This window comes from Lacerta agilis, chromosome 14 (assembly GCF_009819535.1).
Source record: "Lacerta agilis isolate rLacAgi1 chromosome 14, rLacAgi1.pri, whole genome shotgun sequence".
Taxonomy (NCBI): Eukaryota; Metazoa; Chordata; class Lepidosauria; order Squamata; family Lacertidae; genus Lacerta; species Lacerta agilis.
The window spans coordinates 9,804,503-9,829,056 of record NC_046325.1 but is presented as its reverse complement, the minus strand read 5'-3'; the positions used below and the strand labels follow the sequence as shown (position 1 = coordinate 9,829,056).

The following is a 24,554-nucleotide window of genomic DNA, read 5'->3' as shown; positions in this document are numbered from 1 at the left end:
TAACTTTTCTAACCTTCATTTCATTTCCATTCTTTTTGTTCTTTACTTATTCAGTAATTTGGAGGAAAGGTGGGGTATAGATAGAAGATAGATAGATAGATAGATAATAAAAGCTACCAGAAAAAAAAGAGGATCAGTTTTTCAATGGGCCTGAAAACCTATGACCCACGCGCTACTGCTAAAATCACTGTTCCCTTATTTTTGCTTCAGGGAAATTCTTAACACACACACACACACACACACACACACACACACACCCTTTCTTGATACTGTAAAACATGCATACCTTCCTCAGTCATTGTTTATGCAAGTTATGTTGTATAAATTGAATTTGTATTTTCCTACTCTGAAAACTAATAAAAATATTTGAAAGTGGGGGTGGGGAAAAAGAAAAACATTCTTTCCCCCCCCCCACGGCTCACTTTGTTTAATAAATATTTTAAATTCCATTTTATAACGTGTATAAAACATGATTGCTAGTACTTGCCACTACTTACCTTTTACTACTGGTAGTAAGCACTACTTACTGTCAATACTGTTAATACTGCCTTACCACTATAGTCTATTTACTGTTGCTGATAACTACTGCTAATAGTGGTAAGTAACACTATCACTGCTTCAACTGCTCCTGGTTTTAAGTGCTGCTGCTACAACTGTTGTAGCAACTACTGCCTCTGCTAGTCCTGCCGTACCTACATCGTTGGAAGGTGTGGGTCATCACCCTGCTGGGAACCGAGACGTCCGCAGCAGTTCTTTGGGAAAGCCCATGGCAGGAGGACAAAAACAACAGGTGCATGCCTGACCGCCACTGACCTCCTCATCACCTGACAAGAGGTCCATTGTTATCGGCTAAACCAGCTCAGCCGGAACTGTCAGCAGGGACACACACAAGCCACGGGGAAAGTGAGAGGGCAGGGATGGCGTGAGTGGAGGAGGAAATTCCAACAAGCGTGGTGTCAAGCGTGGTGTCAGCATCTGCAATGCTGGTATTTTGCCTGGGCTCTTTTCCCTGCCAACCTCCATGAGGACTAGAAACTTTAAACCTCTGTAAGAATTATGAGAATGCTGGATTCTGGCTCCCAAGACCAACCTACACTAGCAGACCTTCCAAGTGTCCTATTTCCCTATTTTCCAGGGACAGTCCTGGATTTACAGAAGCCATCCCAGTTTCTAATTTGATCCCGGAATGTCCTTTTTCTATTCCTTAAAGGTAAAAGATAAAGGGACCCCTGACCATTAGGTCCAGTCATGTCCCGACTCTGGGGTTGCGGCGCTCATCTCGCTTTACTGGCCGAGGGAGCCGCCGTACAGCTTCCGGGTCACGTGGCCAGCATGACTAAGCAGCATCTGGCGAACCAGAGCAGTGCACGGAAACGCCGTTTACCTTCCCGCTGGAGCGGTACCTATTTATCTACTTGCACTTTGACGTGCTTTCGAACTGCTAGGTGGGCAGGAGCTGGGACCGAGCAACGAGAGCTCACCCCGTCGCGGGGATTTGAACCGCCGACCTTCTGATCAGCAAGCCCTGGGCTCTGTGGCTTAACCCACAGCGTCACCCGCGTCCCCGGCTTTCTTTTCCTTAGGACGTCCCTATTTCCACCAGAGAAATCTTGGAGGGTATGAACTAGGTGCAGGGCAAGCAACCCCAAGGTCCTTTTTTGGAGTCATGGACTTGTAGAGCTGGCCCAAACACAGTCCAAGACGTGAGAGGCATGCCCGGGCTGAGGTCCACTTCGGCTGGAGGTGAGGAAGTTCATGTTCCATAAGGCCATCCGTGACGCGGTGAAGATTCCTTCCCTCCCACTCTTGGCAGGCTGGGCAGCTTTACCCACAGGATCAGGTGAAGGGCTCAGCTCCTGGCAAAAGGCCACGCAGCTTGGGAATGGGAGCTGCCGGTACCTACCATCTCCCACTAAAGGGGCGTTCCGCCCATCAATCAAGCTTTCGGGCAAGAGCATGAAGCACATTCCTGAGCTGCTGCCCCGAGCCAAGGTCCTGAAGGCAGCCCCAGGGCATAGTCTGAAAGCCCATGATGCAGGAGCTTTGTGGAAATTAAACGGGAGGTCGAAGGCTGGAACCTTCTGGGCCTCGAGTTCTGTCTTTCAGTATGTTGTAGTAGCAGAGGGTGGTCCATTAGGGTGGGCAAGGCACTACCCCACCGACATCTGGGCACCTTCAGCCAGCTCCCACCGACCTGCCTGCAGGCCGGGCCTTCTTGCTTACAACCACTCAGATCACAGGCTCTGCTGATCACTGCCTCTGGCGCCACCTACTGTCCGCCTCCCTGCCTTCTGCCCTACCAGTCGCAATCAGCACCAGGCAGCCCCCACCTGCCTTGCAGGGAGGTTGGGTGAGGCTGACTCAAAGCAAACCGTTATCCCACACCTCCCGTCGTTCTCCTTATCGCAAAAGAAAAAGAAAAAGAAAGTCCCTATCTTTTGGACAAGTGGGTTTGTTGCGCAAGACCTCCTAAACTTTTCTAATTGTGCAACCAGAATTTGACAGAATGCAACTGAATTTGCTGGAATCCACAAACACACACTCACCCTGCCCCTCAAAAACAGCAGTCTGGAAGCTCCACTGGTCTATTTTTTAAAAAAAAAACTATAAAAAGCATGACCACCCTAATAATAAGCAAGCTGTGGCAGTGCTGGGCAGGAGGCATCAGCAGGAAACTAGCCCCTCTTACAAAAAAAAAACTTACTAGCTGTTTCCCTTTCAATACAGATAAGGAATTAATTGGAAATACCAAGATGTAACAGTCAACAGATTCTTGTTGATTCACTCAGATTGATGGGAGCAGGGCAGGATTCTGAGTACTCAGTAAACACCCTCTGATTAAGAGCAGGGAAAGTAGTCGGATTTTTATTTTATTTTTTGGCATTTCTTCCTTCTTCTCCGATCAACAGTTTCCCAAGTGTAACATTTCACGATTTAGCAAATATGGGCATGCCAGGGCTCAAACATGGGACCTTCTGCCTGCAAAGCACATGCTATTCCACTAAGCTACAGCCCTTCCCCCTATTTCATTAGTTTATATCATTTTAATTTCTGTAATGATCTACATATATTTTAATACACAATTATTTTACTTTAAATAATTTTTTTTTAAAGGCTAGTTATTTCAGAACTATGGCACATAAAGATAGCTTCTCGGATAAGGACGTACCACTGCTGCAACCAGACTTAAGGGGTTTTTAAGCCCATTCAACGATGCAGAACATCGCTGCTCCAAATGGGGCGTCAGGGCCTGCCCTACCATTAGGCAGAGTGAGGTAGAAAATGAGAGTACCTCTAAACATTTTTTTAAAGAAAAAAAGCACTGGTTACACCACTTTGGAAACTGCTGCGCCTAGGGAGGAATGAGGGTTTCATAACAACTCCCTAACAAACTACAGAAGTCTTTGGGGGAAGCCATGGCTGTTTACAGTGATACTGCTCACTTGGTTATAGCCGTGGTGCTGATAACAAAGCTGCAGGTTCGATGGGACAGCTGCATATTCCTGCACTGCAGCGGGCTTGGGCTAGAGATGATCCAATTCTACCGGTAAGATTCTATCATGCTTTAAATGCATGGTGTGAATGTGGCCTTTTAATATAAAGCTACTGGGTCTTTTTAGATGGGCATTACCAATTTACTGGGCACGACGTTACTGACAAGACAAATCTCTGCAACATAGGGAAGAAGAGTGTGGATTTGATATCCCGCTTTATCCCTACTTTAAGGAGTCTCGAAGCGGCTAACATTCTCCTTTCCCTTCCTCCCCCACAACAAACACTCTGTGAGGTAAGTGGGGCTGAGAGACTTCAAAGAAGTGTGACTAGCCCAAGGTCACCCAGCAGCTGCATGTGGAGGAGCGGAGACGCGAACCCGATTCACCAGATTATGAGTCTTCCACTCTTAACCACTACACCACACCGGCTCTCAACAGACCAGTGATGACTCCAGGTTTTAGAGACCCCTTTGGGTCCTCCCTCAGCATGTCTACTTCCTCACTTCAGCAGGTCCAAAGGGCTCTTGTCAGATGCCTAACCCTCGGGCACCAGCCTTGGGAGGATAAACAGGGAGGGGAGGCAATCGATTCAATTAGACCGAATGGACTTTAGGCTTGCTTTTCGTAGGGGAGCAATGAGACCTTGGCAAAAACCTGATGGAAAAGGCGGGTCTGAAGGAGGGGATTTGAAAAGAGGGCAGGTATCCTCAGGAAGTCACTCTCATGGAGGGTCAGTTACGACTAAACCTGCCCCAACAGTTTTAAACCATTTGTGGGGTTGTTGTTTTTTGAGGTGGGTTAGAAAGTGACCAGGCTTTGAAAGTTGCTCCACTGTCCAACTATTCTTATCACTGGAACATTCTTCCCCATACGCAACCTAAATCTTTCTTCCTTGCATTTAATCCGATTAGCTGCTGTGATACAACTCCAGAGAGAGCGATCCGTCTCCATTCTCGTTAAGCAGTGCTTTTAAAATAGGAAAGGATGTGTGCAAGATCACGCAAATGCAATTTAAAGCAACCATTTGAACTGTAGCTTCACCACCTTTAAACATTGGGAAGAATGGGATATGAAAATAAAACAGTGGCCTAGATTTTCCAAGGGCCTGATCCAGAAAAAAAACAGCAGCTTCCTATATACTTACAACCCTATTCATTCTAAAGCCATGTCATTAACTAAACATGACCAAGAAGTGTACAGAAGTCTGGACCATCAAAAGAAAGTTTCCCTAGATTATGCAACATAAAAAAACTTAATGTCAACAAGAGATAAGCTAGAAAAACATTTCCAGTTTCTAGGAACCATCAATCTCCTTTCTGAAGGAGCTGCAGCCTCGGCTAGCACACCAATGTTTTCCTCCTCCGCATTCAGCAGGTGGAAGCTCTTCCCTGGCTAGAGATCCAGCATTGGAAACAACTTCACCTGGTGAATTTCTGGCTGCTGCACTTAAAAGATGCAGAAAACTCCCTGGGTGGGAAGCAGGGCAAAGCACACTCCTCTGGAAGATGCTATGCATGGATAACCCAAACACTGAAGGCCAAGTCTACACAAAGCAAACCAGTCCCCATTGCCAAAAGAAAACTAGAGGCCTGGGCAGGGAAGGAAGGAAGGGGGAAAACAAAAATAAGGGAATCAAGTGTTTCTGAGTACTGTATGCTGCAGTCTCTCTGCAAGGGCGAATGAGCTGGGTAGCTGGCATTTAAATCCGGAGAATATAGCATTCCTCAAGCTCTCGACATCCTCAAACATTGCAGTCCCACAACATCTGGGGACCCAAAGTCCCCCCCCCACTCTGGATTTGACTAGGGTGTCTTCTTCCCGATATCCCGCAAGGCAGCAAAGGTGTAGGACCAGAGTTTTCCTTTTCCTAGATGAGCTACCCTCACCTGGTTTAGCTGGCCAGTTGAAGCCGTTCCCGGGATGTGGCCGCTGTCAAATTCTGACAGCATCTAGGAGCCACAGGTGAGAACTGAGTGCGGGGTGGGGGGGGGGGGAACAAAGGTGGACCAACTACCCCAGGAGCACAATGTCACCCCCCCCCCACTGGAGACATTATCCCTCCCTTGCCACACCACACACGTCTACCACCACTATTTAAATCACCTTAATTTAAACCCAATCCACCCATTCTGCAAGCTGTCAGAAATGGAGCGCGAGGAATGGAAAGGGACGTTTTGAGACACAATGTCCTAGACAGACCATGGCGCAATGGGACGTTCTCAGCTTGCTTCCAAACACACGTCAGCTGCAGAATGGGAAAGAAGCCCATCGAATCAGGCCATCGCTTTGCTTCCACTTGCTCAGCAACTCTTGCAGCCAGCAGGGTGAGGGGGAATTGCAGTTTGCCAGACTCGGTCCAAAGGCTACCGTGTAGGCCTCTGCATTCACTAACTAGGTCAAGAGGCATTTGCCAGGATGCTGGCAAACAACATCTCCATGCACAGCAGCCAGGTTTCAGCTGTTCCACAATGTGAAATTAGCCATCTTGCTCACTTCTGAAAATCACTTGGGGCTGCCTGGGTGCAAGTTGCCTGGGTGTGAGCTGTCATACAGCAATTAAGACGCATGGTGTTGCCAAGGATCCAGAGTTCAAGGCAAGCTGTTGGGTGCTCATTATCGAGGGAGACCCTGGCCATAGGGGGAAGGGCTGGAGCTCCCGTGGTGCAACATCTGCTTTGCATGCAGCTTCAATCCCTGGCATCGCCAGGTAGGGCCAGGATAAGGCACCCTGTTTGAAACCTTGGGAGATCTGCTGCCAGGCAGCATCAACAGCTGATGGGCCAATGGTCTAATTGATTCCTAACTGGCCCAAAACATAGAAAATTCAGTGGCGGCCTACAGCATAAACAGGATGGACTGGACAACAGCTCACTGCCTTAAGGACATCTGGTGCCCAAACTTCGCGAGAGGCGCAAATCAGACAACCAAAATCATTCGCATCTGTATTTTTATTTTAATTCACATCTCTGCCTCACACCAGTCAGAGGCTAGAAAACCATATAAAAGCACCTGTTCAGTGAGCAGGGAGATTAAGTTTCCAGAAAGGAGGAGGAGAAGGAAGAAGAGAGAAGTGTTTTCAATACATTTGTAGTCTCTGAACGGCCACTGGAACGTCAACCTTGCGCGAAGGAAGCCACACCATAGGGTTGGTGTTGGGTCTCCACTCGCCAACCTAAAAAAGGAACCCGTCCCCTGTCAGCTCGGAATCAGACGCTTTCCAATATAAGGCTGCTTTGAGTGTCCTCCTTTTATGCTGTTTTTCCTCTCCATCTCCCAAGAATCTCGCTCTCTTTATCTGTTGCGAGACAAGAGAGGTGCACCTAATTCTCATGTTGGCAGCCCCCACCAGCTCTACCAAATAAATAAGGGGATGACGGAAGATAGCTATCTAGGCAGAGGAAGGCCCCAAAGAAGAAGTGGGGGCACCTATGATCCTCCAGTGATGTGGCTGGAGTACAATTCCTATCGCTCCTGACTGCTGCGCCCGTGCTGTTGGGGGCTGACGGGAGTTCAACAAAAATATAGGGGACCACAGGCTCCTCTAGAGGGAACCCAGTGCTGCTACGGAGCTAGGAGGGTCAGGAGGCACTGTGCATGGAAGGAAGAGAGGGAGGCACATCTGTGTGTGTGTGTGTGTAAGTGTAAGAGAAAACACAGTCTGACAGTGAGGAAAAGGTTCTGTCCCAGAAAGCCTTCTCCTCAACCATCATTCACAGCAAAAGAAGCTAAGCCACACACTGCAGGACAAGGGGGGTTTCCCCCCGCCCCACCCAATCCAACTGTAGTCTTCTCAAAATGATGTCCTTTCCTGGCATTTTGTATCCTATGTCGCAGATTGAGAGAAATCTCCAAGCCCCACGACAAGCGAGAGGCAGCAAAGGCAGGCAGCGGGGAGAAACCCGTGTGCTTTCCTCACACCAGCATGTGATAGGTGAAGCGTAGGCAAGGAACCTAAAGGAAGTTACACAACAGGGGGGCTGGGGCGACTGAGAGCTGGAAGGGCCCCCAGCCATGCGCGCCCATGTTCCTATTTGGCCAGCCTTCTACCGATAGGGTCACTTTGGCCTCACAGAAGGAGGGGAGGGGAAAGTCCGGGAATCGGGGTCGGGTTAGTGGCTGCCGAGCATGTTTTTAATCGTCCCTCATTTTCCCTGCAGGGTTAGAGCTGTGAGTTGCAAAGGCCACGTTGCTCTGGCCGGGTGCAAAAGGGGGCGGGACCCCGCCACCCCCCTAACCGAGCCAGTTAAGGTTTCGATTTGGAGATGGCCAAGCCGATGAGACCAGCCAGCCCGGCCGCGCCCAGAGCCATGCCGCCCACGATCGCCATGCCAACCAGGCCATCTGTGGAGAGAGAGAGAGAGAAGAGGGAAGAAAGGCGTCATCCTGGAACACTAGTTAAGGATTGAGAGGCTCCTCAAGAGATCTTTGGACTGCAGCCTGCGGGAGGGGGGCTGGACCAACCCGGTTGCCATGGAGACCAACTTTTTCCATCACCACCTTTTCAGAGGAGGAGGTGGAGGAATAGCTGCTGCCACCTCCCAGGCTGAGGGCCATCACCCTCTCATTGGCCTCTGCCAGTGCAGAAGGGATCCCTGTGCCCTCTTATCTGACCGAGGCACCCGGTCCTCGTCGCTGGTACTTGAGAGCTGTTGAAACGCCTTCCCGTCTCCCTTGAGAAATACTAGCGAGGCATTTCGTAAAAGGCGCTCGATGATGGTTGGATGTTTTAATGCATTCTGCTCTCTGAACCCATCGGCTTCGTTTACATGTCCAAAGCACGATGGTTTGTTGGGCAAGGAATTATGAAGAGCGTCCCTGCACTCTCCCCATTCCTACGCACTTTAAAAACAAAAAGCCTCCTTGGTCTGTTAAACCACATTTCCCCCATTGCTTCCAAACTGGGAAACTGCTTTGGGCGATCCCCACAAACCTTGCATGAAGAAATGTCTCGGGGTTCAAGACCAGGCTTCTCCAGCTACGGCTGGGAAATATTCCCTTCCTGAAACCCTGGAGAGCTGCTGCCAGTCAGTGCACTGAGCTAAGCAGAGTGACACAGGCCTCAGACACAGCAGCTTCCTATGTGGAGTCATCACTTGGTTTGGGAGAAATGCCCCAACCATGGTTTACTGGGATCAGAGTTATTGTGTTTGAACAGAGCCTTAAAAGGTGGGAGGGAAAGGGTTGCGCTCCCCACTCCTGGCCCCCTAACCTTTCTGCATGGCCCTCTTGATGAGCTTCTCCAGTTCCATGGCTTGCGTGTTGCTTGGCTCCGTCTTCAGCAGCCCCCGGATGTACTTCAGAGCTTTCTCATATTCCTATGAAAAGACAGAAGAGCATTAATGCACCTGTGTCTGGGGACATCGTGTGCAGTACCCTGTTGCCCACCATAGATGGAGTGAAATGGAGGGAATCAGAAAGTGCTTTGGAAAAAGCAAGTGATGAGCTGGATGGAGGCTTGAGGGGAGTCAAGGAAGGTGGGGGGAAAGGAGTTATGTGCACTTAGAACTAGGGTCACCCAACAATGCGGACCATGGCTGTGGTCAGACTAGACACAGAGCACCTTAGCCAAACTATGTAACAGCTGCCAAAGTGGGTTTCAAAAGTCCCACACACATTCATAGAAAAGAAGTCCATTGATGAAACCTCCACATTCAAAAGGTAGGATGTCTCCAAGGATCGGAAAACAGGAACAAACAACATGCAACCGTCTGATTCTCAGGCTACTCCCGGGTATAAGGCGGTATATAAATTCAATAAATAAAATAAATACTGGGTGGGGCAATTCAAAAGGGACAGTTCAAAAGTCTCCTGCCTCAGGACATTAGGCTCTCCCATTCCCCCTTTTAGCTCAAGGCAAGGAGTTTAACCTGCACAGGAGATGCAAACCCCATATAGAGGGGGAGGGGGAGAGGGGTGGCTGCTTGAGCAACCTTCTGAAGTCCACATGCCAGAGGTGGGTGGAACAACAAACGCCGCCTCTGTAGAGTAGGCTAGTTTCTATATGACCATTGGCAGGAGGCATGATTAAAAGACACTTTTCTGCTAGACAAGAAACACTTGGGGGGGGGTGTTGAAGCAGAGCGAGTAAGGGGCGTGGCTAGGGAGCATCCTGAGGGCCAAGCAGAGGCCTGGAGGGCCACACTTGGGTCTGAGCCTCCCTGCCCCTGCCACAAGCTTTGAGAAGGACAGGATCTGAAGGGGGGGGGAATCCAGGGCAGCATCCCACCAAGGTGTTCTGCTAGTGTATGGCTGCTCAATGGAACTCCCTCTCCCCATGTGCCCCCAACTGCTCTGCAGGACTGGGGAGTCCCAGAACAGAATGGAGGGTGCATTCTCAGTAGCACAACCCAGACCCTAGCAATCAACTGCAGCTTGCCATCATTTGCACCGACACTCTCAGGGCTGCAACCCTAGACAGTGTGAGACCCACTACATACAATGGAACTCCCTTGCGCAGGATTGCACGGTTAAGATCGGCTGTGTTTTGCACCGCTCCTTCCCCTTGGGCCCAAGCTCCTGCTTATCTCGCCCCGTTGCCTCCACACACACGCCCCGTGACTGAAGAGGGTTATGATCTGCTGCTCTCGCAGTCTATAAAAGCGCGCAGATAAAAGGCCCAGCTACGACTGATACATGTGGGCACCACCCTGGTTTTGACAAGGTTTATGGAGTTGGGATTAGCTGCCAGAGATAAGAAAGGGCCTGGAGTAACGGGAAATGCAGGACTTTCACCCTGGACAGGAGAGTTGACTTCTCCCTCACATGGGGGGGAAGCGAGTGTGAAAGATAGGCAAAGTCTCAAACACTGACTGAGGATCTCTCCCCCGCTCGCCATTTGGCAACCCAAGGAGAAAACACATCCGTTGCCTATCCGCAAAAATCTGCAGGACGCAAAACATTTTAAAGTTTTTTAATCTGTGTAAGGAGGAAGCTGGTGAAAAACAGAAGCTCAGCTTTCCTTAAGTGAGATTTGGGGACAGAGGATGGAACAGGGGAAGACCTAATGCAGCCTCCAGCTTTCTAGTTGCCTGATTGAATCCTCTCGAGTGCCAGGTGCTACTCTTCTCTATTTTCAGTCATCGGAGCCCTGAGGATACAAGCAAATGCTATGTGGGGAGTTCTGTGGAGGTAGCCCCTGTGGATGCTGTCCAAGCACAAAAGTGAGGGATCAGCAACTGGCAGCCCTGGGCCAAATCAGTTCCAGTTTGGGAGAAAGGGGCAGAAGCTGGGAGAGGTAATGAGGAAGAAGAGCTCACTTGCTTGATGCCACTTTGAAGAAAGGACGAACGGATCTGAACCTTCCTTCCCTCTTTGCCTCTGTCCCACTGACTCGATGCCAGATGTTCTCCTCCAGAGCAGAGGTGGAGCGCTGGATTTGGGGGCAGATCATCATCTCCCCCGCCCCCTGCACAGGGGCCAAGCTCAACAGGTGGGCGAGTCTATCTGTCAATCACCTGACACCACAATGACACCAGGAACATAGGAACCTGCCTTGTATCGAGTCAGACCATTGGGTAATCTAGCTTAGTACAGTTTGCATCAACTGGCAGCAGCTCTCTAGTTAAACTCTTACCCATTTTTCACCCCCTTTTTTGCCTACATGACTTGGAATCAAAACATTTATTATTGTTTATTTATTGCATTTATATATATATATATATATATCTATATCCCACCATTTTCTCAATGGAGCTCAATGCGGCTTACATGATACTCCCGCCTCCTCCTTTCACAGAATTGTAGACTCGCAAGGGAAACCCAAGGGTCATCTAGTCCAACCCCCTGCAAGGCAATCCCCACAGCAACCACCATGGTCGTAGTATGACACTCTAACCACTACACCACACGGCTTCTGTGGGCTTTGCAAGTGCCGACAACTGGCTGATCATCAGGGTTCACAAAGCACTGTGCATGTGACTTTTCACAGATCAGTGGGGCCGACAGACCCTCTTTCAGCCTGTTCTTTCCCTGACCTACACCTCACATCACATACGATATAGGGTGGGTGGGTTCACTGAACTGTCTCACAGCCCCAATAGGCAGGCTTGGGAGGCCTACTAAGGCCTGAGAGCTGGAGGTGACCCCACTGCTGCTTTAGAGGAAATTACCTCCCTAAAAAAAGTTACATTTTTCGTGGATTTTAACTATAAGCTTCACTTGGATCCCATCTTGCCTGAACAACAGAAGTACAAATATAAGTGGGTCCAAACCAAAGGAAGCAGGCAGGGCCACCAACAGAGGCTTACCTTCAGCCGATAATTGGCCACCGAGAGGTAAAAGACATAATCACGCTGTTCCTCTTTGTTCCCTTTGGGCAGCAGCTCTGAAAATGAAAGGGTCAAGAGAGTAACGTATACCTATATCTGTTTAGTTAGAGATGGGTCTGAGGGCTTCTCCATTTTACTTGCCTCCACGAAACATGCAGACACAACACACAAAAATCTGAACTTGTAACTAGAGTAACCCCACCTGGATTCCCGACAACCGAATCCCAAACGACACCCCGGCGCCTGGACTTTGGCAAGCCGAAGGTCAAGAGAGTGTACGGGGAGCTGCCGTGCAGGGAGAGCAAGGACATTGTGCCAAGGAGGTCACGCCCGACCGATGAAAGGACAGAAATGGGACAGATGCACACACACACACAAAATGAAGGGGTGTGTGTGGCAGAGACGGAAGGACAGGAGACATCTCACCTGCTGCCACGTACACACAAAATGTTTTCTCTCCCCACAGTGCAAAAAGATCCTTTGATACTCCAAGGGAGGTGGGGGGAAACTCATAGCAGAAGTTTATGATGCGGAGAAATAAGGTTTTTTTTTCTCCCCTCCCCAACAGATAATGGCAGAACAGGGGGTGGGGGGTGGAGCTGCTCAATTAATTGACTGGCAGCAGATTCAGGGCAAACCACGCAGGAAAAGTACTTATTCGCAGAACGCATAATTGGCACGTGGACCTCTTTGCCAGTTAATGTGGTGCTGGGTTCAGGTGGCTGTGAAAGAGGGTTGGGCAAATCTCAGCCACATTTGGTAGATGCACGTTCAGAGACAGTGTGCTGCTGAATACCAGGTGCTGGGGGAGAAGGGCTATTCACGCCCTGCCTGCGGGCTTGCTGGAGGCCATATGATTGGCTATGGGGCCGGGGGGAAGAATGCTGGACTAGAAACACCTTTGGTCCAATCTAGCAAGGCTCTTCTTATTAGAGCAGGTGCTTTCAGGTGGCGATGTTTCAGTGTTAGAAACTCAGATACAGTGGTACCTCGGTTTAAGAACGATTTGATTTACAAACTCCACAAAACCGGAAATAGTGTATTGGTTTGAGAACTTCACCTCGGTCTAAGAACGGAATCCGAACGGTGGAAGGGCACCAGCGGCAGGAGGCCTCATTAGGGAAAGCATGCCTCAGGTTTAGAACGGACTTCCAGAACGGATGAAGTTCGTAAAACGAGGTACCACTGTATATAAGCTAGGGGCCAAACGGATCCTTAAACCGAGGTTGTAAATGCCAAAATGGAATGCCTAGTTGCCATTTTGGGGTAAAAGGTAAAGGACCCCTGACAGTTAAGTCCAGTCGTGGACGACTCTGGGATTGTGGCACCCATCTCGCTTTACAGGCCGCAGACAATTTTTCCGGGCCATGTGGCCAGCATGACTAAGCTGCTTCTGAAACCAGAGCAGTGCAAGGAAACGCCGTTTACCTTCCCGCCAGATTGGTACCTATTTATCTACTTGCACTTTGATGTGCTTCCAAACTGCTAGGCTGGCAGGAGCAGGGACCGAGCAACGGGAGCTCACCCCGTCGCCAAGATTCGAACCGCCGACCTTCTGAACAGGAAGCCCAAGATTTAGCTCAGTGATTTATACCACAGCGTCACCCGCTTTATGGGGTAAGACAGCTGTAAAGTCTTCTTTTGCAAATGACAGACTGACTGAGATTGAGTCTCACTGAAACATCAGGCTAGTTCCGATGACAACCTTGAGCTAGGTTAAGAACTTGGAGGACTTAAAGAAGAAAAGTCACTTGATCCAGGGACAGTCCACATATATATTGGCCCATTCCTACCTGTGTTTTTTTCATGGTAACACAAACCATTCACAAGTTAAGAATATTCTTCACAACTGTGACCAGGACAGTGGGATGGGGTAAGTGAAGACAAACTACAACAAATTAACCATAATGTTGTTCACTGCTCCTGCTCAGGCTGCACAGAAAAAGCATTTTGGTTCCTGAAATTGGTTCCGATTGCGCAAATAAAATATAACAGATAGGATGTGGCGTTAGTGTGTGAAAACAGTCAAGATCCAAGGATCCCCAGGCATGCACCTCTAGATAGTGGAGATGTCAGGCACCATTCTGGCACTCAGGCTTCTTCACTTGGTTGCAAGCGGTCGATAGCCAGGTGCAATATGTGCCTGGCTAGTTTCAAGCACTGGGATGTTTGTAATAAAAACTACAAAATAACCAACGGGAGTGTACAAAAAGGACACACTGTGGAGCTCAAATAAATAAATCAAAATGGAGTGGGTGTTTCAACCACTGCTTTGCGATTAGGTGGAACAGCTCACTGGATATCTTGCTTGGCAAGAGAAATCAAGGAGGTGGCTCGGTGAATGTTCTGGTCTATTGATCTACTGCTCACCTTCCAGGAGTACAACGCCCTTCTTGATGTCCTCGTTGTATTTGCTGCGGACCAGGCACCAGGCGTACTCAAATGTGGTTCCTTTGGAGACATTGCCTGAGCTCACCTCAGCATTGTACTTCTTCTCAAATCTCTGTGGAAGAGAAGAGAGGGATGGGTAAGCTGCCACCAGTCTCCCGGGAAAGGCAAAATGTGCCTTTCTGCCCCACCTCGCCCACCCATTTCACAGGTTTCTCTGAGAACAATACGTCAGCAGGGGTCAAACTGACACGATCTTGGCCACAGTAGGCCACCAGGGGGTGGGTAGCGGGCCCCATAGATCATGAAGGAGTGACAAGGGACTTTGGCCCAGTGTTAGAAACTGAGATATGAAAGCTAGGAGCTAAATGGCACCTTAAACCTATGTTACGGGCACAACAATGGAATGTCTAGGCACGCTTTTTTATAGCAAGAATACAAAACTGAAAATGAATGAACTGCAGCTAAAATATTATGCTCATTTTTCACATGGTCTAGTCCAGGCGTAGGCAACCTAAGGCCCGGGGGCTGGATGCGGCCCAATCGCCTTCTCAATCCCGCCCACAGACGTTCCGGCAATCAGCGTGTTTTTACATGAATAGAATGTGTCCTTTTATTTAAAATGCATCTCTGGTTTATTTGTGGGATATAGGAATTCATTCATTTTGTTCCTTCAAAATATAGTCCGGCCCACCACATGGTCTGAGGGACGGTGGACCGGCCTACGGCTGAAAAAGGTTGCTGGCCCCTGGTCTAGTCCTTCCCCTGCTCACTCCCCTAATATTCTTAAGAGGGTCTCTTCTCCAGTTTCGAGAGTAGCTGGAAGTGGGGCGGCAGAAAAAGCTCCTCCTTTCCTTCCACTCTGTAGTTTTAATCTGAAATTTTAGGCGCAGCACTGCACCCAGAGCTCAGAAACTGCTCGCGCTAATGAGATTCCCTGTCGCAAAATGCGCCAAGAACAATGGGAGTTTTGAATGCTGCTCTGGCCTATGGGAGAGCTGCTTCCATTAGGCCACTTGTCTGTAGTGGGCGGAGCCAGGAGCAAAAGTGGGTGGAGCCACAGGTGTGCCAACAGCCTACATTACAGCCATGCAAATGTCAAGAATTTCACACCCCTCTTCATCCAGATGAGCAAGATGCACTGACTCACAGGGACTTTTCAAGCAATCTCCCATCCATGCACCGAACAGACAAACCCCAGACCTGCTTAGCTTCAGCAAACATGGAATAACCAAAAAAATATCACTGATTACAACAGAAAACTACTGGCAGTGGATGGCGGGAGAAGGAGAGGAAGACAAGACAAGGAGAAGCAGTTCGGAATTCCAAACATTTGGTGCCATTTCTCTGCAAGGCACCAGCGAAAGGGTTGGCAGATCCAAGAGTTTCCTTTTGCGGCTTTTTTAAAACAAAAAAAAAAAAACCCACCACCCTAAAAAAAAATTGTACTTGTGCGTGGATGGTGCCATCATGGCTACTCACCACCGAACTTCAGAAATAGAGAGGGACGGGTGCAGAACCAATTATGCAAGAGGAATGATGTACAGGCACATAAATTTTGACAAAGGTCAGAGAATTCAGCTTTACTAGTTGGGAGATTTATTATTATTTTAAAGCGTTGAGTACCTAGTAAGGACAGATGATTCCCAGATGAGGAATTGCTCCAACAGGAACCGGTGACCCTGGCTTAGCAGCCGGATCTTCTATGAAGCCTTACGCAAGCATTGAAGAAACAAGAAGAGAACAACAAGCACCTCCGAAACCAGACACTGGTCTTTTTGTCTCCCATCAATGGATTTGGTCTGGGCAGGTCGCACCAACTGCCGCCCAAGGCTGCCAGGCTGTTTAGTGCTGGAAAGTCAGAGGGGGCTCTTCGTTCCGCAGGCACAGGAACCATTCAAACCCCATTTCATAAAAGGGCTCAGAAGGGAAAGTTCAGGGGAAAGGGCTGCAGCTCAATGGCAGAGTGCCCGCTTTGCGGGCTGAAGGTCTTGGGTTTGATTCCCAACATCCCTAAGTAAGGCTGAGACACACTCCCTGTTGGAAAACCTGAAGAGTCGCTGGCAGTCTGTGCAGACAGCACTGAGCTAGCTGAACCGATCTTCCCACTCAGTATAAGGCACGCACACACACACACCCCAATTTAAACAGGGCCATACAGTTGTTTGCAATTTTATTGGGTAGCCAGTCATTTTAATGATTGTTCCGTACTACTATTAATTGTGGGGTTGTTGTTTTTTTACATTTTCATACTGCTGCACACCACCCTGATACTTTATGGGTACTTTTATCAGCTAATCAGTAAAATTAATATAAAGAAATATAGCGATCATGCGCTCCCGCGATGAAAACAATGTGACCTTTAGCGGGGCGGTGGTGGAAAGAGGTTTGCAGTGATGGCTAACACCAGCCAAAGATCTGTCCAAGTAGCTGCGTGACTTCTCAGAAGCCTGCTCAAAAACCCACGTTTACTAAAAACAGCCGCTCAAGGAGGGGACGTCACCTGCCATAAAAGCGCCCTTTTAATTTCATCGGAAAGGAAACAGAACTGTTTAAACAACACTCTGGTTGCAACACCACTGCTCAAAAGCCTGAAAACACCCAAAGGAGGCCAAGAGAAGACCTGAAGAGCACCTTGTCCTCTTTGGGGTGGGAGCTGGCAGAAAGGAGTCAGCAACAAGCAAACCCTTCCACTTGCAAGCCCAGAGGCAATGGGGCGGCAGGGGGATGTATGGAACCTTCTGCCAGTTCAATTTAGGGTGGGGAATCCATAGCCTTCAAGACATTGCTGGAGCCTCCAATTCCCCACTGGGCCAAGCTGGCTGGGACCAAAGAGAGATGGGGCTCAGCAGCATCTGGTGAAGGGTCACTGATCCCACCCACTTTGCAGGATGTGATGGTAGAGCCCAGGTCCCCTTGGTAGTATATGGACTAAATTAAATCCAAGCAGGGTAAAAACCATTGACTGAAACCACCAAGGGGTAAGGGGAGAAAGAGAGAGAAATAAATCAATGGAAAGCCACACCAATTTAAGTCATGTCCCCCCCCCCCATTATGAAACTGATTAACTTGAGAAGCCAAAATTCTCACAGAGTCTGCTGTAGGCTCCATGGAGGATCTTGGCAAGAGATAGGATGACAGCGCCTGGAACCCAGCACCAGTGAAGAAGGCATGTGAGTCCCTGCAGGTCGAGGAGGACATCCAAAATAAATACTTTGAGGCTGAGCTAGGAGTTCTCCCACCAGTACCAGCCTCCACCAATTTATTATTGCACAAGGTTCTGCAGACTGGAGTCCACCTGAAGCATGATCTTTAAGGAGAAGGTTGGAGGGGGGCATTACCCCCCAACAGAATCTTCCTACAAGGAAAAGGATATACTACCACCTGGGGAGCATTTGAAAAATGGCATCCCTCCACCTTTAGGCATTGCCTATGCCATGGCACTCCTCATAGGGAACTGATCACTGCAGACCTGCGGTCATCGCCAACAGCAAGCGCCCCTTGCCAAGGGTAGAATTTAAGGCATGCCCAGTTGCCCACCTGCCTAGGGTTGCCATACGTCTGGAATTTCCTGGACATAGCTGGCATCTGGCTGTCGAAAAGGGTGTCCGGGAGGAAATATCTGAAATGTCCAGGGAAATCCAGACATATGGCAACCCATGCTGGAACTGTAGATTTTGGCAAATTTTATTAAATGTAGGTCTCTTTTTGTTTGAGATTTTTGTGTCCGGATTTTCCTTTTTTGAAATATGGCAACCCTACATCTGCCCACCAGATGACAACAGGTGGGTGGTGGGTGTTTTTTGGAGGGGCGGGGGGCGGGAACAGCCTCCCAGGCCAAATTGGTTCCAGGCCTAATTATCTCACAGGCACTATCGACCAGGCATAGTTAAACTCGGCCCTCCAGATGTTTTGGGACTACAACTCCCATCATATCTAGCTAACAGGATCAGTGGTCAGGGATGATGGCAGTTGTAGTCCCAAAACATCTGGATAGCGAGCTTGCCTATGCCTGCTCTAGACTACTGAGATTAGAATAATACAAGGAACATTTCTTTAAAAATGACACCCATCCATCTACAGTCTGAAATTGCACTTCCCACTCCTGCACCTCAAGATTCAGCTACCTCAGCCAGATGCACGCACAGATCAGGCACTGGCATTTTAAGAGGCAGGCCTCTGTATTAAATGGAGGTTTCCTTTTAAAACTGGGTTACCGTATGTTTCAAGGCAAGCACACATGCCCTGGTCACAGCCAACAAAGTCTCTTGGATCCTTCTCCTCTAGCCCTCAGCAGCAACCACAGGAAATAGGTCACACCATAGTGAGTAAATTTCAGGGAGGGGGATTTTATTATTATTAAGATGTTTGTTTTATTAAGTATTCCTGCAGCTACTCAAATGAATCCATGCTTCCCCCTACTCTTAAACACGTCAACGCAGTTCAGATGTGAAAGCAGGGCTTGGGAGAACATGACTCTCCAGATACCATGGGACACCAAACTGAACAGTGGATTCCTTGACAGTATTGTATGACTTGACAGGCGCAGCTCCCAAGAGTCCAACCATTGCAATTTTGATGTTCTGTTATATTAAGTGCGATGTTCTACTGTAATGTTTATCATGGCAACTGATTGTATGTAAGCTACTTTGCATGAGAAGAGAAGACTCCCTGGAAAAGCCCCTGATGCTTGGAAAGATTGAGGGCACAAGGAGAAGGGGACGACAGAAGACGAGATGGTTGGATGGTATTCTCGAGGCTACCAACATGAGTCTGACCAAACTGCGGGAGGCAGTGAAAGACAGGCGTGCCTGGTGTGCTCTGGTCCATGAGGCCACGAAGAGTCGGACATGACTGAACGACAACAAAGCTACTTTGGGATCCAGGTTAATGGAAACTGTCATGGAAATACAATAATTCGCTCACACACACTCAAAGGGCAAGGAGTCTAAATATTCATGGTTTGAACAATAAACAATAGTAAGATTTGCTTTCCAAGTCATGGAGATGCATCTCCCTGTTCTGTATCAACCAGCTCCTGCTTCTGACTTGGGTAAGTGCCTTACAGATGTAAAGAGTGTGCCAGGAAAACGTGCTTAATTTCACAATTGCTCCCTTAAATGCAGATAATTCTGCAATACAAAAGGAAACTAGGGTCCACGGACAAAAGTTTTAGATTGCGTTCCTGTGCACTATAGTAAGCTCTGTTGGTACCTCACCATGCCAGTATTTCTACTCCCAGCAGAACTAGCATAGCTCATTGCAAGCCGATATTGGTGATTATGACAAAACATTAGCACCTATTGTTGCGGAGTAACCATATATGAATGAGAACAGCAAAACCACAATTCAAGTCTCCAATCTGAAAAACCAGCCCTTATTTGTGGTCACTTAAAATCCACCCTGATTGTTTGTCATTGTGTAAGACATACAAGCCTGGCGAATTTCCCATTTCCAGAGGGGTAGCTTGGCTGCAACCAACTAACAAAAGCATCTTGTGCCACCTGGAAGGCTAACAAATTTATTACGGTGCAAGCTTTCGTGAGCTATAGTCCATTTCATCACATGTACGAAATGTCATCCTAGGTTACAGGTGTACTTAAGGTTAATAGGCGGGGCAAGGTATTATCACCGAGGTCAGAGAGGAATGAGATGCAGAAAAAGCACAAGACTGTGATAATTATGTTATTAAGAGCCAGCCATTCACAACCAAGTTGATGGCGCTAATACATACATCCTGGAAATTCCTCCTTAGCAACTCAATTGACCCTGAATGCCCAATTCCAACTGCACACAGCCATAGAAACCTATGGTATCTTCTTTCCTAAGTTACCACATTCAATGTAAATGCAAACTGCTGCTCAGAGACTGCAAAAACAGCAGCTTCATTGGCGGAAAAAAATGTCACGGAATCAATGCTCTCCTCTGAAACAAGTAAGGCTACAACTCTAAATGTACCTACTGGAATGAAAACTACCCTGAATTCAAAAATACGCATGCATAAGTGTACACATTTAGGCTTTGGCAGGTAAGCGCTCAAGAGCTATTGGAAGTGATTTGATGCCCCCTAGTGGATTTGCTTTACTTCTTATGCCAGTCACTTCCTCACAAATAAATCACAGAATGGTAGAGTTGGAATGCGCCCCTAGGGTCATTTAGTCCAATCCCCTGCAATACAGGAATTTCAACTAAGCTTCCTTAATAGATGTCCCATTCAACCTCTGCTTTAAAACTTCCAAGGAAGGAGAGTCCACCACCTCCCGAGGGAATCCGTTCCTCTGTCAAAGTGCCCCTACAGTCAGAAAGTTCTTCCTTCTGCTTAGTCGGAATCTCCTTTCTTGTGACTTGAATCCTTTGGTTTGGGTCCTACCCTCTGGAGAAGGAGAAAACAAGCTTGCTCTGTCTTCCATGTGACAGCCCTTTAGAGATCTGAATCATTTGATTGCAGGCTGTTAACAAGCTGCCTTCTATAACCACGAGGCTTCAATTACTATGCAACCCGGTGACATGCCTCCTCACAGGGACAGATTAAAGGGAGGATCCAGTACACATAGCATCTTCACAGCAAGGATGTGGGTGTGTGCACGCACTGCTCCCATCTTTAGATCCGTTGCCAAACACTCACTGCAATACAGAACTGCGGGGAAAAGCATAGGGCACATTCTAGGATGCCGTATTTCTGTAAGAAGAGGAATGGGAAACCTGTGTTCCCCCAGATGTTGCTGAACTGTGACTCCTGTCAGCCCCAGCCAGCATGACCAGTGATCAAGAATGATGGGAGCTGTATTTCAGAAACATCTGGAAGACCACCTTGTCATGAAATTCTACTCAATATTAATCCAGAGCAGATACCAATTTATAATTAGAAGAGTAGAAACTTAAACACGTTGCGGGATTTCCAAAAAATAGACCAGAGGCAATTGTATTTAATCCAGCAGAGCTTTACTGCTACTGAAAGGCAAATGAGCATAATGGTTATAAATCCAATACATTCAGGATTGGCACTGTCAATAAGATATCCAGTTACAGCAGACTTAACTTAAAACTTACAACTTGTAATAAGTCTAAGACCTTAAAACTATACAGTGGTACCTTGGTTCTCAAACAGAATGCGTTCCGGAAGCTGCAGAAGACGTGCGGAACATTCAGCTTCCAAAAATCGTTCAGAAACCGGAACACTTGCTTCCGGGTTTTGATCGTTCAGGAGCCAATTTGTTTGGGAGCCAAGGCATTTGAGATGCAAGGTACAACTGTATATATAACACCACACCAGAAGGAAAAGAGATAGAAAGTGAAAGTGAAACCCAGGCTCCTTCTGCCCCTACTTTTATAGTCAGCATGACCTTGACAGAAGAGATAACAGAATCAGTTTAAGCCAACCGTACTCAGCGTCTCTGAAGGAATAACAAACATCATGAACCTTCTGCTTTGTTTCTTTCACACAGAGAAGCTTCCAGAACCCTCTTGAATTAAGCAGAATAGGAAAGGTCTCTACACATCAGATCAATACTTTCTGCTAATGCTTTTTATTTATTATTTTGATAAGCAGGAACTAATACGCAATTCACGTAAGTGACACATTGTTAATATCACATTTTAAACAGAATTTGTTAGTACAGGTTTAATTTGGTGTTTACAATAAAAATATTGGTACCAAACTTCAGTCTTCAAAACACTCTACTCTTTATTGTTTAACTCCTTAAGGTATTGTCTATGCTTAACATATACTTCAGATCCAGAAGTTGAGGCTCCAGTACTTTGGCCACCCCATGAGAAGAGAAGACTCCCTGGAAAAGACCCTGATGTTGGGAAAGACTGAGGGCACAAGGAGAAGGGGACGACAGAGGACGAGATGGTTGGACAGTGTTCTCGAAGCTACCAACATGAGTCTGACCAAACTGCGGGAGGCAGTGGAAGACAGGAGTGCCTGGCGTGCTCTGGTCCATGGGGTCACAAAGAGTCGAACACAACTAAACAACAACAACAACAACAACAACATATACTTCAAGGCTTCAAAGCACATACATTCCAGTAATCATTGAGTGTAAAAATCCAGGCACAAAAAATGGCACCCAGATTTTTGAGGTGCTCAGAAATACGAGAACCTTTAGGCGCGAAATGTGCCTGGCGCCTGCTATTGTCGAACCCCGTATACAGCATATACCTCAGCTGTCAGCAACCCCTGCTGTCCAGAAATCCTAATTGGAGAACAGAAAAAGTCACTGCCATGAAACTGCCTCAATGTGTACAGGGAGGGTGGGGTGGGGAAATGACCAATCACAGGGAAACAGGAGAAACCAGCCCATTTTTTTTCTTGAGCGCTCTCTGACTGACACCATGCTGAGGGAGCAGAGGAGAGCAAAACATAGAGAATATACAAGTCTATGTATAGTATAAGTAGCTAACTAAATTAATTTACCTACATAATTTAATATCCAGTTTGTAGCTAATATTAATAATCATAAACAGTAGCATCCAGCTAAGCCAGTGTAGAACTACTCTGATCATGACTTAGCTGCGTATCACACAAAATTAACAAAGAGTGTGGGGGTGGGGGTGCCGAGAGGACCACACCTTTTCCAGCCAGGGGGCCAAATTGCATTGTGGGCAATCTTCCAGGGGCCACATTCCAAATTTTACATTAGTTCATTTTAGCCATTTAAAAGCTATTCAATCTCCAGCCTCCATCCAGAGAAGCAAAAAACATTACAGCATCATAGTTTAATGCTACATATAAGCCAGGCAGAAACGTCTTGGGTGCTTTGTACTTTCCCTCACTTGAATTCACTCAAGTCATTCCCAGCACTTCCCTTCTCCATATGGAGTGGCTGCCCAGCACTTCAGTGGAGAATGGTCCCTCTTTCTAGTCGCTACCATGAAGCATTTCCGCTGGAGGAGAAGAAGCTCCGGCTCCACCTCATCTTCAGACTGGACATATGACCCACAGCACAAATGTAAAAGGTTGCAGGAGGGTGCATTTTTTTAAAAAAAGGAAGAGCCACCAAAAATTAGATCAAGCGCGCGGGGAAGAAGAACGAAGCGACCAGGACGGAGAGCAGAGGGCGGCCATGCTGGGCCAAAAGGCCCGTCCAAGCCCAGCTGACTCCATGAAGCTCAAAGGCACTGCCCGCACTCAGCAGCCCAAGGTAGACTGCCCCTGGACCTGGAGGCTCCACCTCCACTTAAATCTCGCGGCCCGCGACCAGAGCCAGGAGAAGAGGGAGACCCCCCCCCAGCCGCCGCGCACCTCCTCCTCCTGTTAAAAAAGTCTCCGACTCACCTGCAGATCCTCCAGCGCCACCACTTCGCTGAGCACCGACTCCATCGCGCCCAATCCCGGAAGCAGAGCCGGAAGCGGTGTTGCGACGGAAGCGGAACTTTTAAAAATCCCACTCGGTCGCTCTAGGACGGGAGAGGGAGGTTGTCTCTATGGCGGCCCTTTTCAACTCTCCCTTAGTTCAGCCACGCCCCCTTACCTCGCGCGCCTGCGCACGCTCCCTTCCGCCGAGAAACCCCTAGAGATTTAAAAGCCCCCGCGCGCTTGTTTGTGCGTTGGTCCGTTTCCATGGCAGCGGGGAGGGCGGGGGAAGGTCTTTTCCCGCCGCCTCCCTCCATCTTCACGCTCACTGGAGGAAAAGGAAACGCGCTTCCTCGCGTTTCCAAAAAAAAAAGGCCAATAAGAGGCTGCCATGGCAACCTCAAGAGCAGGAAGCGTCATAGGTTAGGCGCGCTTTCCCATAAAAAGTATTGCAAAAATGGATTAATCCATTCCAGACATTTAAAAACAACCCCTAAAACAGCAATTTAACATTAATTTTACTCTCTAAGGAGACTATTGATCCATAAAATGAAAGCAATAATGTACTGCAGTCACACACACACAATCAATCAATCAGTAGCTGAACTGGGTTCCACACATTCACAAAAACAAAAAAAGCCGCAAAAACAAAGGCCTGAGGTGGATAAGGGCAATGGTGGGGGATCTGTCCCTCCAGCTGTTGCTGTAGTATATTGTTAAGAGCCACCCCAAACTTTGCCCAGAGGTGCATTAGATTCCAGGGGGTATTTGCCCTCAGTGTAGGACCATATTTGGTCTCATGTTTGCCATCTTCTCTGATGATACATTTCCTCCTTCTTTGGCACAGGCCAAGTCCACATTATACATTTAAATCATATTCCCCCCCCCCCCCCCAAAAAAAAAAGACTCCAGGGAACTATTGTTTGTTACAGGTGCTGGGAATTGTAGCTCTGTGAAGGAGTAAACTACAGTTCCCAGGATTTTTTTTTTATGCATGTGGTTAAATTTATGGTGTTTATGCAGCCATAACATAACAGGCTGCCAATTGCCAACCAATGGCAATGCCCATTTCTTTCTGATACTGTTCTTTCCCTAGAAAACACACAC

General features: G+C 48.0%; 1 protein-coding gene across 1 annotated transcript; it reads right to left on the bottom strand.

Annotated features, from left to right (window-relative positions):
- Window positions 1-6,424: 6,424 nt before the first annotated feature.
- On the bottom strand, window positions 6,425-23,549 carry FIS1 (fission, mitochondrial 1). The gene is made up of 5 exons (XM_033170082.1): window positions 23,430-23,549; window positions 14,132-14,264; window positions 11,741-11,817; window positions 8,704-8,809; window positions 6,425-7,835 (listed from the first exon to the last, which is right to left on the bottom strand). Exons 1-5 carry the CDS (start codon window positions 23,472-23,474, stop codon window positions 7,738-7,740), a joined length of 459 nt encoding a protein of 152 aa, XP_033025973.1. The 5' UTR covers window positions 23,475-23,549; the 3' UTR covers window positions 6,425-7,737.
- Window positions 23,550-24,554: the final 1,005 nt, after the last annotated feature.

Coding starts and splice junctions, on each gene's coding strand:
- FIS1 (XM_033170082.1), bottom strand. CDS start 23,474: ATGGAGTCGGTGCTCAGCGAAGTGGTGGCGCTGGAGGATCTGCAG. Junction 14,265..23,429: donor TGGCGCTGGAGGATCTGCAG/GTGAGTCGGAGA, acceptor TCTCTTCCACAG/AGATTTGAGAAGAAGTACAA. Junction 8,810..11,740: donor TGGCCAATTATCGGCTGAAG/GTAAGCCTCTGT, acceptor GTCTTTTCATAG/GAATATGAGAAAGCTCTGAA.